This window comes from Thunnus albacares, chromosome 23 (assembly GCF_914725855.1).
Source record: "Thunnus albacares chromosome 23, fThuAlb1.1, whole genome shotgun sequence".
NCBI lineage: Eukaryota > Metazoa > Chordata > Actinopteri > Scombriformes > Scombridae > Thunnus > Thunnus albacares.
The window spans coordinates 17,715,811-17,732,094 of record NC_058128.1 but is presented as its reverse complement, the minus strand read 5'-3'; the positions used below and the strand labels follow the sequence as shown (position 1 = coordinate 17,732,094).

The 16,284-nt window shown below is 38.9% G+C and overlaps 1 protein-coding gene across 3 annotated transcripts in view; it reads left to right on the top strand.

The window, feature by feature from the left end:
- Nucleotides 1-16,284, top strand: part of LOC122974862 (proton myo-inositol cotransporter-like) — a 68,442-nt gene that overhangs the window by 13,690 nt on the left and 38,468 nt on the right. For 2 of the 3 annotated variants that reach the window (XM_044342886.1, XM_044342884.1), the window contains one exon: nt 959-1,167. In XM_044342886.1, the coding sequence (XP_044198821.1) occupies nt 959-1,167 (209 nt within the window). The remainder of the gene's footprint in view (nt 1-958; nt 1,168-16,284) is intronic. The other variant, XM_044342885.1, reaches the window with a different exon arrangement.

Below are 16,284 nucleotides of genomic sequence, written 5' to 3'. Positions count from 1 at the left end.
GTCATTGTAGATAACAGTCGTCCTTTTTGCAAGGATTTGCTCCAACTGCAGTTCTGCCTGAGATGTTGGAGATTATTTAGAAAGTCCCAGATTGGTGTGATTCATACATGATAATAGCTTTTTGAAGAGTTTAAAATATGAGTGTTGTCTGATTGACGTCTTTGCCGACGCAGCAGAAGAACAGCCTTATATGGTTGGGTTTTCTCTGCAGTAAAAATATAATCTTAACTGCTTCTTTTTAATTTTTTTCCCCATTTGTCTAGTTCAAAACTCTAACAGTTATCATTATTACAGCCTTTTCCTCCCTTGTTCACCTTCTTTGTACCCTCTTATTCTCAACCTTCCAACCGCATCATTTTTTGGATTTCCATAGAGACTCTTTTACAGAATGTGTTGAACCCTGATTGTGTGCATGAGTGAATACAGAGAGCTAGTAAGAGCAATCCTCCTCTCAACAGAGTCCAGTGTATCTGTAGTTTTGTTTGGGTACATTTATTCTGTCATGATATTGGAAATTGACAATATAGTTTTGGTTTGCTATCAAACATGAAGAAGTTAAAAATTCATAGAATCCATGAGTGTGTGGGCACTAATGATTTGACATTCACATTTTTTTCAATGTATTGAGCTATGTAAATGTATTTTTTTATTATATTATAGAGTTAAAGTTAAATGCTAAATGTGAATGCTACTGTTATGTGGAACGGGAAAGAATCTAAATTAAGCCTTGGCATTTTCTCTAGTGTTTAATTTTAATGAACTAAACCACCTGACACTTGCAAGCAAATCACTCAACATAAATTGACGGCTTTGTGTGTCATATTTTAGCAAAGAAAGGTAAAAGAAATGCAGATACGTAGCGTCCAAAAGTTGTCATTATCCAAAGAATATATATCTGAACACTTGGTTATTTGGTTTCTGAGATAATTATTAGATCTCTCCCTCCCTGCCTCTCCAGGTACATGTTGGGTCTGTCGGTGATTCCCGCTGTGCTCCAGTTCGTGGGTTTCCTGTTCCTACCGGAGAGCCCTCGCTGGTTAATCCAGCGCGGGCTGACCCAGAAGGCCCGGCGCGTGCTCAGTCAGATCCGAGGCAACCAGAACATTGACGAGGAGTACGACAGCATCAAGAACAGCATCGAGGAGGAGGAGAAGGACAGTGGAGGTGGTAAGGGGCGGAGTGGGCAGCTGATCATTTCTACTATTTGTTTTACTCCATCGGTCATTAGTTCACTATGCAGGGTATCCACACATGTCTGAGTAAGGCCTATTAGCTTACTGTCATGGCAAAGTGCATGCAATCATTTATGCTGCTCCTGCCTGTACCTGGAACTGAAAGTACATTACAGTTCAAGGTAAGTACATATTATTAATCAACTTGATAAAACTGTCAAATTAAAGGTACCCTGTTGAGTTTTTGACCACTAGTAGTGCTATGGAGCAATGTTTTTATGACCGGGTCCCTGTTTCGTTCTGATTGACAGTTATGGTAACATGCAATTAGCCAGGTGGGAAATAGGAAGACTGCCAATCCCAACAGTGTGGGATTTAAAGTATTTTCAGCACAATGCTCAATTCATGTAGCCTCAGCTTAATGAAGCCTCTGAAGTACAATCTTTTCAAGGCATTTCATTGGTACAGAGGTAAGTGCTACAGGTTGGAGCTCATTTATCTTCTTTGCAGGACCAGAACAACAAAAAACCTCCTCCACATCGTAATCATACATGACTGTGGGAGTCGAGGGATAATTAGACTTTTTTTTTTTTTGCTCATATTATTAACACCTCACGGTTGACACAGTCTCGACCCCGAGCCTTGAAGGCAGCAGCCTCCTTTTCAGTCACTTTGATGTCGGCCTTGGTGAGGCTGATTAGACACTTCATGCTCCCCTCCTGCTGTGTGAAGCCTTTCCTATTGAAGCAACAATGAGTTATTCAGTTCTCTGCAGCATTCCCTTGACTCTTAGGGCGACAACAATGACCTGCCAATCAAACAGTGCCAGCAGTGCCATGGCATCTTTTCTCTGGAGTTTCTCTTCAGTTTCTGTAGGTGGAACTCCGTTGTTGGACTGTTCATCTGCAGTTGCTATCGCTGTTCAAGGTGACAAATTCCTTTGTTTATTAAAAAAAAAACCCTGAAAATGTCACCAATTACTACTTTAAGTTTAAATATTTTCAATTTTGACACCCAGCATGTTACATTCCGACCAACATTGCATAATTTTTGCTTTAAACAAGGTGAATCAGGATGGTAAATAGAGTGGTACCTAAGCAGAAAGTGGTTAATGTGACAGAGTAGATAGAAAAATATTTTCTTCTTCGTGGTCAGTTATTGTTTGAGCTGACCTTCGTCTGACCACATGGAGGCTGATATGAGGCTTTGCCAGTGTGAGCAGACAGTATTGAACGAGGCTGTCAGAATGATGGCAGATTGAGGTTTATTAGCTAATATCGCTGTTTCATAACACTGCTTGAGACAATCATAAAAATTGAGACAGTGTGTGTGTGTGTTACATTGTGGTCTGATCCTGAAAACCTCTAATCTGTTTTCTTGTCCAAACCAGTCCAACAAAGCACTCTCTTAAAGAAAGAAACACGCACACACGTACACACACTAGCATGTGCTCAGATTTTATCATACTATTTCTCTGCCATCTGTTTATGCTCGTGTGTGTGAGAGAGAGCAAAAGTGAAGTACAATTAGATCCACAAAAGAGAGACATTATGCACACACACACTCACACACACACACAGCATATGGTGTCATAATTACTGCAGTGATGTGAATCCCTAAAACTGTCTTTCTTTCACGCCCTGCGACCTCCCTGCTATTTTCTGGAACTCTCTAACTTGATCAACAGTTCAAAATTCTTTTCTTTTTATTTCATTTATTTGTTTTCAGGATCAATGCACATTGATGATTGCCATTGTTTGCCAAAAGGCCCATTTTCAGCTGTTGTCACTTGGCCAGATGTTAAATAATCCATGAAAATAACAATGAGGAAGTACAATGATGATTGATTTTAGGTTTATTGTCCGGGACATGAAGAGCTTGTTGATATGCAGATTGAATCGGTTTTATTATTGTATCAGTGGTGAGAGACTAAATGGTAATGGTTATTATCATTAACTGCTTATTATAAAAGTATGTGATCATAGCATGAAAAGAGATCAGCTAACGTTAAAATTGTATTGGTTTAATTTGTTTTTGTCCACAACAGGCTCAAAATAGTTATTTGAAGCAGAGTCGAGTCTAAGGTAAAACCAAGGTCTTTGCTTGTAGCGTCTAACCTAATACATAAACATAGCGTTGCTGAGGGGCATCATTTGCCATCAGAGCACATGAACACTTTAAAAACTACAGTTCCCACTACTAACTCCACAGATATGGAGCATGCTTCCCTGATTCAGTTTATGGACAACCAATGTCTGCAATGAGCAAAGCCTGGAGAGTAATGGAGGGAAAGAGAGAGGAGATAAAAGAGTGGACTAACACATAGGAAAGGACAAGTGGGCAAATTACCAAAACACAGTCGAAGAAGAAGAGGCTGAGGAGGGGAGAGGAGAGGAGAGTGTATTGGATTCATTCTGCAACTAATCAACCTTGACAACTGAGAACACTGTGTCTCTGGAAGGAGTGGCATCTATAGATCCCCTGGGTCTGTGTGGCCTGCAATGAAGAGGACCCTTTATCACACACACACACACACACACACTGATGTATAAAAACACACACTCATACAGGCAGTGGAGTGGGACTCAGTGTGTGTCCAGCTGTTTCATTTTCATTTCAGTGTCTCTCCTCCCCATCACTGTAGCTCATCCCCACAGTCATCATCAGTTACTGTGTTTGATGAGGAGAGATGCGGCAGGTAAGCTCCTCTCACTGCCTGCTTGTTATCCTGTAGCCGCTGGTTAACACTAAGCTGCAACCTCCGGTGCTGAAAATGAAGTTCCTCGAATGGCCACTTGAGGCTGCCTCCAAAAGCGAGTCAATCTCCATAGACCCACATGTTAAAATGCCCAATTTTACAGCAGAAATAAACATGTTTACAGCCTGGTACAAACAATGTTTTTTGTCTCTATAGCTAATTAGCTATAGCTAATTTCCCCGTTCATGACAACTGTATGGGGGATGAATTTTCATTTAACTCACCCGTTTAAAATTTATTAAGTCTTAAATTTATGCATAATTAAGTGCATGGCAGCTTTGAGTGACAGGTGGATGCAGGCAAGTCACTACCATGGCGACAACATTGGTTAGGTAACGTAACCATGTTGTAACCCCAGATTCACAGTGTACAGGCATAGCCATAGCTGTCACTATATCAGTGTGTTTTCAGTTCATGAAAGTTAATTGTAACATTTTGGTCGCCTAAAAAAGTCTTACTCAGCATTTGGTTGTACTAAAAGACCCTCTAAGGAGTCGGCTGTTCAGTGTTTTCCGATAAGCAAATTTTGTTTGAATAGTTTTAAGCCTGTTTTTCGCTAGCTAAAATTAGCATTGCATTATCGCAGTTAACCATAGACTGTAAATGCACTGTGTAAACCAAGCTAACAGCTAGTGTTAGGGTCAGCTTCACCCTCTCGTTCAAATATGGTCACTTCTGGCTCCAAAAATCCAAGATGGCGACAGTCAAAATGCAAACTCAAGGCTTCAGAATGGGAGTTCACAAACCAGTGGGTGACGTCATGGTGGCTACATCTATTATTTTTTACAGTCTATGATTAACACTTGACTTTAGTGTTCGTAATAGACACAAGACTTTTTACTGTTTTTTGTGGCTTTTTGGAGTGGAGCTGTTTGGCTTGAGATTGTGTCAAATTTAGGCTTCTCTGTATTTCTCTCTCAGCATGGCAGATGACCCATGGTTTAGGTCTTTCTGCTGATATTCTACTGAGTAGTGCACCTATCATTTGGTTTTGGTTAGCATGATGAACGAGGCTGGAGGACTGAGTTGGCAGACTGCCCGTGGCACATTAATTGAAAACGTTGTTCCATAATGACAGTTACTTTCCACTGAACTCACTCAGAAGCCACTTTCCATTTAAAATCCGTTTTAGACCAAAACTTTACACTCAGTGACTCATTTTTCAATGTTCCTGTCTTAATTCGTGAGCACTCTGCAGCCTAATTGGTCATAAGTTGACGCTGCATGATTCCCTAGAATAACATCAAATGGATTTCTAGTAGTGATCTGGTTATGACAGAAGAAAAAGTTTTTTTGGATGTTATATTGTGTAAGGCCTCTGGAAAGCTAGCATCAACAATATATAGACAATAATTTATTATTGCCTTCTAGTTATCATGCTGCTTCTTTTAAAACTTGCCACTTAGTCAGCTCTGCAGGCTTAAGAGAATCTGCAGTGATGAACAAGTTTTCATTCAACAGTCAGCTGATATGTTGGATAGATTTAGAGAGTGTCAGTATCCTGAGCATTGGTTAATGGAAACATACAATAAAGCCATAGACATAGAGTTCCTGATTTGATTCAGTCATTTGTGTAAGTGTATGATTATGTATATATGCATTTTTTGCATGAATTTTGTTTGCTCTTCTATGCTAGCTAGCAGCTATAGATGTTTCATATTTGTTCTTCAGGTTTTCACTGGTTTGGTTTGGTCTTTGTTTCGAGTATCTCTACTTGACTTGTGTCAGCTCTAATCAATGCCATCTGTACCACCTGCACTGGTTTCATTGTGTAGTTAGCCTGAGGTGTAATACGATTTGTTCACACTGAAGAAGGTGTCTATGCCGAAACATCTGTCTTTATGCTCATCCTTGTAATTTAATAAAAAGAGAGATTTCTGAGACATCTTTCAGAGTGCGAAAGATTTTCTGATTTCTTGTGGAGCGCACCTGACAAGTACATGGAGCGCAGTGGTTTTTGAAAATAAATACATAGATGCAACCAGAGCATCTTGTACCACTCATGGGGCACATCAGTGAAGCTGCTGACAGTGTCACCGCGTAGTAACAGAATACATGACTTTCAGCCAGATTTAGCTCGTTTTAGACCTGCAGGGAGACAGCTATGTCCATTAGTACAGTTCTTCTCAGACATTCATACATTTTCAAACATCTCAGCGAAACTCTCAAAATTAATATAAGGAGGTTTTTGAAACTTCTAACTTTGCAATGAATCAGGCAAAAAGTGCAGACACTACATGACACAACATTATTTGACCTTTTATAATTTACTTCCACCTCTCTGCAGAAGTGCAGAATGTTGTTCGTGTCTCTCCCCATTCTCTTTTCCAAAATCAGACAAGTGCTTTGCTTTTGACGTGATGAAACCACTCTTCCTTCTCACTATCAAATTTAGCACTATTAGGTTAAAAAAACTGTTCTGTGTTCATTGTTGGCTTTTGTGAGGTCTCGAGATCCCTCACGACTAAATCCAAAGGGAAGAATCTTGTCATGTGTGACCACCATCTGTGCCACATCATTTCATGCCTGTACTGCGGGTACATTTGTAATTTACATGCTCCTTTTAGGGCCAACATACGACCTGGAGGCCAGCTGTCTCCTAGCAACCAGACAGACAGATAAGCAGATGGAGAGGACAGAGAGATTGTTAGACAGACAGATGGAGAGAGAATTAACAAGAGAAAAAACACTCTCCCGGGTTCAAAACTATTTATTTGGTTTCAGAGACTCGTGATTGGCCTAGTTATGGTCACCTGATTGATCTGGGAGCAGGAAGTTATTGTAGATAGGGCAGTTAAAGTCAGAGCAGCTGAGGTTTGAGGTTGTACAGTAAAAACATATGTCCTTCATAATCATAGTTAGTGCATATGTTAAAGTCTGTGTAAAAGAAAATCTGAGATTTCTTATGAAACACATTATACATGTTAGAAAATAAATACTATAATAATAAAAGACTGTGAACTATGTGGTAATGAATTGTGGAGATAGACTATTAAACTGTTCTTCACCATTTCTGTGTTCAGGATTTGTTGGGCATGCCTAAAACGACCGCACCATGATGTAGAGGGGTGACTAGCACAAACCCCCCAACCCCAACCCCCAACACTATATAAAAACTAGAGTACTTTCATTGCAAGCTTAGCATTAGCATCCTGGTGTATGCTGCTGTCACAACAGTAGATGGAAACTCTCTGGGCAGATAGAAAGGTCTACACTTAACAATGAGATATTCTAGGTTAGCAGAGCAGTGCCACTCAATAATGGCATTGTCAGTGCACCAAGCTTTGTTACCATAAATGCACAGTCCCCAACACCCCGCTGATCTTACTGGAGTCACTAGCTGTTGTATCTGCTCCTCTCTTCCCCCATTTGTTCATGCTCTCTATTGGCTGGTGGAGCTGGGTTGATAAACGCTATTGTCATGGTATAAGCTGTTACTGGTGAATGGGGCCATTTTCAGTCAACGGTAGCGCTCACGGAGTTATTTCAAACCTAGCTGAAGCATCCATTGATGGGCAGAGTCGGTGTTAAGCTCCGGTCCACCAAGAGGGTATATCCATGTTCCACTGCTCGTGCGCAACCTGTCTGCCTCTCGGTCCAGTCTCACCCTCGCTGCCTTGGGAATTCGACATGAGCGTTGTTGAGTTCAGACCCAACCCAGCTTGTTTTTCGATGATTTTGAAACCTAATTTTATAAACTTGGCAATTTTTTTAATCAGTCAAATTTGGCTGACACATTTGTGTCTGTCTGTGGTGTGAAAAACTCATAACATATTTATTATTGCTTTACACAGACTTTAATGTTGGTTGTAACTGATATCTAAATTGGTGATTGTGCAAGGAATTGTGGGACAACGAAGTCTTCAATTTGTGTCCTTCAAGAATTTGGTCCTATGAAAGAATATATGTCTCAGCTTGATAAACAGGAAACTACAAGTTTCATGTGAGTGGTAGATTTTTTTATGTGCTGTGTTATGCCAATTGTGTTGAACATTACTCCAATAAACAGTTAAGTTTGTAAGGTAATCTGCAAGCCATGATGTTAACTTAAAGAATCGAAAGCGTTTCATCAATTTGTCTTTGCTGCCCTTTCGAGTACTCATTAAGTCTGCTGTTACACTGCAGCCAAGGATTTTCACAGGAGAAACATGGTTCAGTCCTCAAACCCCATAATTAACCTTTTCCTCTGAAAGATCTGGTCCTTTGGTCTGAAATACTCCACTGTGATTGGCCCCTGGCCCGTCTAACTTGTGGTCAGTGTCTCTACTCGTGACTCAAGCAGAGGTGTAGATATTTACCTGTAGCTTTATAGTGTGTGTGTGTGTGTGTGTGTGTGTGTGTGTGTGTGTGTGTACTCACCTGGAAAAACAAAGGCACACCGTGCCCGCTGACATGTCGGTTACCATAGAAACAGCACTTTTCACTTCCCTTTTTTCCTCTCACCTCAGACATAACAGTGATTAAAATATATATCTCTCTCCCATCCTCCCTCTTTTCCTCTCACACACGCACACACACACACACACACACACACACACACGCACACACACACACACACTAAACACATTGTGTGAGTGCAAAAGGCTAAGTGGTCAAGAAGCTGATAATGACAGAAAGATTATTACAGAAATGACAGCAGCACACAAAACAATCACACATTATGCTACATATCACATAGAAGTCATCACCTCCTGTCAAAGTCTAGTCAGAATCCTATTAAAGCACTATTTTATATGCAATACAATTTTCACAAGTGTGTGTGCTGACATTTGCTCTGTAGAAACAGAAATCTACTCAACAGGAGTGTAATCTTCAAATACAAATTCCTCTAATCCTCTATTGTACTTTAATAAAAGCAAAGTTTTTTTTCCTCTAATCTTCAGGAAACGGTTTAACAGTAACAATTATTGAAGCCAAGACAGCTCAAAATATAACTCGAAAGTTATGGCAGCCTTTGCAGTTAAGGTATAACAAAAGTATTCAAATTCTTTGAGTTCAATTTAGTCACAAAAACTATTTGAATGTTTCTTGTCAAATTAAATGTAGGTTTCATTTTAGATCCTTGTCGTGATCGAAGCTGGTTATTTCCAATAAAGTATATTGTATCTGTGATTGATTTGTTGTATTTTTGGTGCTTAAACACTAAGTTTGTGTGGAAGTAAGGAGCGCCTACTTCAGCTTTGAAACAAGCTAAAAGATGTGATGATGATGCGTTGTCAGTCCCGAGTCAATGAGCTCTGATTACTGTCTTTTCAGCTTGAGAAGCGGAGAGGAGAGGGGGAGTACAGGGGAGAGAGGAGGGCAGGATAGGGGAGGAAAAGAGAGGAGGGGAGGAGAGGTCAAAGACAAAGAGAAAGTGGAGTGGAAAATGGAGGTGTTGGGGCAGCAATTATGATGGAGAAGCAATATTGGCAATATTGCAGGCTGATTCTGTCAGCCATTCTTCAAGAGAAACTTCATAGTGTACTTTATTGAACACATTGATTTCTTTGGAAAGCTTGTTCATAACAATTCTTGTTCCAAGCAACACTGATCAGACTTAGATGTAACCTTAGAAATACAAAGGTTGTGTATTGACACTGAGTGATGACAGCAGCATCAAGCAGTATAGATCACTTCATCTACAGCTGTAAAACAGAGCTATGGGAGTTTTTTTAAGTAATAGAGGTTAAAGACAAGCAAATAAAAGTAAAAGGAAATCTACATTTTATTTATTAACATAGTTTACTGTATAAATACACCTAATAAAATTTCTATTGTCTTCTCTTTATCTTAACTTAATGAATGACAGTAAACTGGTATCAGTTAATATTCTACTCATACATGCTCCATTTAATTTTTTAGGAAGTGCAACATCAGGCTGATCATAGGTTGTTGTTTTTTATAGCAGACATTAAATAAGTCATAGTCATTAAACGACTCAAAGCACAGGTGTATCTAGTAACAATAGCCACTCCAGTAGGATATCATACACAATACCAACACAGTGGAACAAAGTGGCAACTACCGCAATTTGAAGCTGAAGCCAATGTGGAAGTACAATCAAGTAAAAGTGTCAAAGTCAATCATTTTTTTCAACTACTCATTATGGTCTCAATCGCTAAATTCGAGCAATATTAAGTGTGTTGGTGGTCATTTTGGAAAAGATGACCATAAGCTGCAACTCTGGGCTTCAAACCGGCTCCAATGCAAAGCAACGGGTGACGTCACACCTTTATATACAGGTCTATGTACAGAACAGGCCCACCTAAATAGAAGGCAGCCATTGCTGATGTTATTGGGTACAGCAGTGCTTTTCCTGCGATCACATGGTAAAACGTCTGCTGTGAAAATGGTGTAATGAATGAGCTGGGACAGCTAGCATGAGCTAAACATAATGATTGCAAGCTCAACAGCATTGAGGATTGAGAAAGTAGAGCTTTTATTCAGCTACCTTTCAAGTCAAGTGTTTCATATTTAAAATGGCAGTAATAGCTTTTTGTCCATTTTTGGGGCAGTGGAACAAGCTGTGAACACAACATTGACATATTATCACCTTTCTAAGTTGTTGTGGCACACATGTTTTTTTGCTGCATGTTTGTGACTGGAAACAAGGTTGATGAGAGCAGTGAGAGTGAAACCAACAATAAAGTTGCGGGCTGTAAAACCAAAACCGTGAGCTGAAAGGTAGTAAAATGCTTTGTGGAGCTCGGGGGAACTGCAGAGTTGAGTGATAATTCTCTGTGGGTCACTACAACCTACCCCTTTTATATTAGTCCCTTGATTCGATATAAAAATGTATTAATGCTGCTTGATAGATAGATTTTTGGTGGAGAATGGCTTCATACAAAGTTTGCTTTCAGTCTGTTTATCCAGTCTTAACAGATCAGTTTTTACTTGAATAGCAGTGATGAAAGAAATCACTCAATGTCAAGGACTGTTGATTCCAATTTAAAACACTATCATCACTGCATTACATAGGACAGCTTAGTAGGCAAACAGGCACAGCCAGTGACCAAGATGAATGGGTATATTGTGTAAGAATAAATATGGCTTTGCTTGAAAGCTATAAACGCAGAGAATGTTCAGACTGATGTAAAGTAGTGTTGCCATTACATATAAAATCACAGAATCAGTTTAAAGATAATGGTTTTTCCCTGTATTTCTTTATGGTTCAAAGCAATCTCCCCTTTAACCTGCTGTTCTGACTGACGCATGCTTGTTTTAAACCATCTGTTTCCAGGTAATTGAACAGTACAATGTGTTAGCTATCAACAAAAGTGGGCTGCATTTCTGTTCCTGCAGCACATTTCTAAATTATTAATTTAATGGCATTATAATCGTTTCTAATTCATATGAACACACAGTCACAAACACATTACACATACACCTGATACAGTAGATGTCTGAGGGGGTTTTAGCGTCTCCCTCCACTGCAGATCATTAATAATTCAGAGTATTTGAACATTTTATGAAACTCCACTGTTGCTCTGTGTCTGTTTAAATCCATGAGGATATCATAACAAGACCAAGGCCTCATATGGAGGAAAAAGTGTTTGGAGTCACCTAACGACAAGCTCAGTATCCATATAAGACGCATCCATATGAAGTCAAGTTTATAGATTTAATTTTTGTTCAAAATTAATCACATGACCTACATGGAATAAAATGTTTGAGGTGCCTTATTTAATAAATTCAACTGGTTTCAAAGTGAAGTTAGTAGCAGTCAGCTCACATCCAAGCATCACTATTTACTGACGTAAGCTGGGTTCACTGCTCCTCACTCAAATAAGACTTAATTGAATCTAGACATGCCAGAGGCATTGTCTTCTCTGCTAATCTACTTTTCAATAAATATGCTTTCTGCTCTAGTGCTTTTCATTCCCACTTCTTGTTCCACCTCTCATACTTGAGCATTAACAAACCCAAATGGGCTTCCTGAGAAATATGTTCACAAGGGTAATATGAACAAATATTTTGATATAAGACTATTGAAAATGACACATTTGAACAATGAGGAGATAGCGGGGGTGCAGGGTGGAGAGCAGGGATGTGAAACATCCCAACTGGGAAATTATCATGGAGGCTGTATTGGCAGAGGATGCAAAGCAAGGCAAGCTGCTCCTGATGAAAGCAGAAAGGGGAGATTAGGGAATTATCTTTCTCTTTACTTAAGTAATTGGTTTCTATCTAGTCCTACTTAGTTCTTGTAAGTCCAAAAGCAAAAGTAGAAAATGCTTTCAACTCGAGATTCATTTTATCTAATGTTCTGTTGCTGTTACAAATCATTAACTGTGCTATTCATCTGATGCAGAATTTCATTGATTTTCTGGATATTAGCAGGCACTTGTATGTCTTCACAGTGTTTATTATCTTTGTTGAAAAATCAATACATTCAGTAAACACTGAGGAGCATGGGGATTGCTTTTTTATTTTCAGCAGAAAAAAGTAGGTATGCTGACAAGTTTTGAGACATACAAATCAGCTAACAAGTCGATAATCAGAGATAGGATGATGCATAGAGAAAGGTTTCCTCTGGTAATTGCGTTTTTAATAAAGATGTGTTTGTAATGGGGAATGTAATCCACTGTAACAAAGAAACAAAAGTGTAAGTTTGGAGTCTCGACCGTATTGCATTACAACAAAGAAGAGACCACATTGTCAAGAGGAACTTGAAGGCTTAAAGGAATAATTGGACATTTTGGGAAATACACTTTCTTGCCAAGAGTTTAACAAGAAACATACTGCAAGTGTCTGTTCAATGTGAAGCTGTGTGTCTAAAGTTAAAGCAGTGAGTTATCAGAGTTTTGTTATTATCAACCAGCGGAGGCTCCAGGAAGTCAGTTCTTGGCTTTCTGCCATGAAATTGTCATGAAATAATCCCCCCGAAACCACAACTTGACATACTGTATTACTGTATTTAAGATGTATTTTATCTTTGTTCTTTGTATGGATTAAACAAACTAGATATAACATGTTAATCAGTGAGCATTATACTGTGTCACTGTGTGTAGAATGAGCAGTACGTTAAGACAAGCAGCATCAGCAGCAGCAGCAGCGAGTGCTCTGGTTGTGTGTCTACACTGGAGGCGTTCAGGCACAGTGTTGAGCACAGATCACCCAAATTTTGGAAGCACTCAGAGCCCAATACACAATCACTAGTCAGACATAAAACTGAGAATAATAGACTTGAAGCCGAAAAATACGCTTCGGGTTGTGTTTATGTTCCTATATCGCAAGGCCATTATATGGCCTGTGTATACAGCTGGTTTGATTAAAACAGGAGCGTATCTGTTCCATCAGACGCACATGAGACAGCAACATGAATGAAAACATGAATGAAACGCTTTCAGTGCAGACATGGTGTTAGAGGTGCTGGAATTTTTATACTGTTGGGCAGGCTAGCTGTTTCCTGTCCTTCCTTTTCCTTATGCTAAGCTAAGCTAAGCTAATTGTCTCCTGACTCGTTTCATATTTGATAGCAGATAAAGCATGATTGTGGTATCAATCTTCTCATCTAACTCTCGGCAAGAAAGCGAATAGCGTATTTCCAAACAATGTAAACTATTCCTTTTATATTATATATGTAGCATCATTTTGTGCTATACAGTCTGTACTAGAATAATCAGTGGAACCAAAACAAAGATAAACTTGTTGAAATTGAAAATACTTGCAACTATAAGATAAACAAGATATAATGGAAAAACATTTGGAGTTAAGAGTTTTAACAATGAATGTCCAAATTACCAGCAACATTTTAATGTACAACCGAGTGAGATACCATGAAAACCTTCTAAGAATGACTCTCTGAAAGTGTGTGCCCATTTGTACGTTTATTTGTGTTGCCCTTTTCTGTGAAAGCAGGTTTTATGCCCCTGCTTTCAAATGCCATTTTCAGATGTGGTTAGACACTGTGCAACCTAATTTGTTTTAAGAATACTGAGAGATTGTGTGAAAACATGATTTTAAAGGTAGGTAAAACAGTAATAGGGAATATTTTGTGTTGTATTGTGATGTATTTTCAATGCATTGCAATTTTTCAACCTTGAATTATTGTCAGTAATCTTGTCAGCTCAAAATGGAGCATCAACAAAAGGAGATTTTTTAATGGCACCACTTTTCAGTTGTTTGAATCGCAAAGCACAACGTGACTGAAATGAAAGCTCCTTTAACACCCAACAGTAATCCTCTGAAGATGATATTCCAAGGTCCCGGTTTCAACATGCAACGACAGCATTGAACCTATGACGCATGCAGAGATACCTTATTCAATTGAAGTGTGCTTGTTGAATTTGTATGTTTTGTGCACAGAGACCCCAGTGAGCTCTGAGTGAAATTAACAAGCACAGTAATGGTTATGACTCAAATGCTCCATTCATTAATGTAGTTTTATTGGCAAAATTATTATACGAATAGGCTTCAATGGGAAACAGAGAAATGAAAAATTCATATGATATAGGTGACGATGCCTATGTGTCCTGTTTCTCCCAAGCCTCTCTGACTCTCTTATGTCTGTATATGTGCCTCTGTGTGTGTGTGTGTGTGTGTGTGTGTGTGTGTGTGTGTGTGTGTTTGCCCCGCAGGAAGACCCCTCTCATTTGCATTGAGGCAGGTGTGCAGCTGGGAAGTCATGAATCTCAATAACTCATTAGATTGATTACCAGCAGACTTCCAAATGGCTCCAGAAATTGTATTACTGGCCAAAACGCAAATATGGGAATAGATAGATGGATGACTGTGTGTGTCTCTGTGTGTGTGTGTGTTTGTGTGTGGTCATGTGCATGTCTCAGGCTTGTGAATGCAGCTGTGAAAGCTTTAACTACCCATGAGGGCATATTCATAGCAAACAGGTTTGTAGAGTATTCGCTCATTTGGACTGGCTCATTTCACCTAGTGAGAACAATACCTGTGGCATCCATAATCAAACCAAGGCATCAGAAAATATTTACCTAGTTTTTTATGTGAGCTGAATGTTGAAGTCTACTACCAAGCGTTTTCTTTTACTTCATGCATAAATGCATCATGGGAAAACACCATACGGATTGATGCAGCTATTCAGCTGGTACCATGACAGTTACAGGAGCTGAGGTTGGATTTATTTTTATTACAGTAATTCGAAAATCTCTCAGAGGTCATGTTACCTGATACCAAACTGCAGATATGGGAAGATGATTTTTTGCTATGGCCTAACCTTCATCTAATTTACTATGTACTTCACTTTATAGCAGTAGCTTAATGTTTCTATCATGACAAATTTCAAGAGAGTTTCCCAAAAGCATCTCAAGGCTAAGATGCCTAAAATCTATCTTACAGACCTTCTTAGGTTTAAGAGGTTTTTTTCCCAAAAGCATTGTAACTGAAGACGCTCTTAGAAATTAGATTATTGAGTGATTCCTACCCACTCATAGGAGGCTGAGAGCATTTTAAGAAGCTCCGCAACTTGCAGTACACTACATGTTTTATTTAAGTTTTCATTGTTTTTGTATATTTTTATGTCTATACTTTTTTCAAGAGCACTGACATTCTTTGTTAAGTGACATTTTATGGGAAATGAGGGATGATGTTTAAATTAGAAAGTAAATCTAAACAAACACACGCAAAAATGAATTCAACAATAGATTTGCAAATTGATCTGCCAGTTTGTGTCGTCTTCTTCTCCTTCGTCTTGGATAATATATTCATCACTTCTGGCTGAGATGTCACTTCCCCCGGTGGTATATTTTCAGGTTGTATTTTCACGTATCCTGTCGTTTCTTTCTTTTTATGGCGTGTGTGTGTTTTCCTCACGATTACATACAGCAATTCTCACACAGCAATGATGACAGAATGATGCATATTCATGACACTTATTATTTTAGATTTAATATGAGGTTCAGAGTCATGTTTGCCTTGAGCAGCAGTGTAATCAATCAAAGTTATGTTTCTTAAACTGGCTTCCATCCACTAACATGAACTATAAAGACTGTTTACTGCACATTAAGCTTTGTTTTCATACTGGTGTAGCTTACATTTACTTATTATTTATTATTTGTGATTAGTGTATTTTCATAATATAGCACAGCTTACATACAAGTAATATGCAATCTTCATCACCACAAACAGCCGACGTTAAAAAGCTCTTAACGGCATGAACATGCACTTGCTCTTAAGTACTGCTTTGGGTAATATTACTGTATTTGTATTCTTAACAAATGATCATTCAACTAGCTGATTTCGGCTTTGTTGGTCTGGAGGCTGATTTGTAAACATCACTTTCCTCCCAACTGGATGATATATAATATATATTGCATCGAATATATAATTTTGAATAATACGCTTGGTCAAATATTTGCTACAATACAGATGTAAGGGTTTACAGGTTTGATTGAACGGATC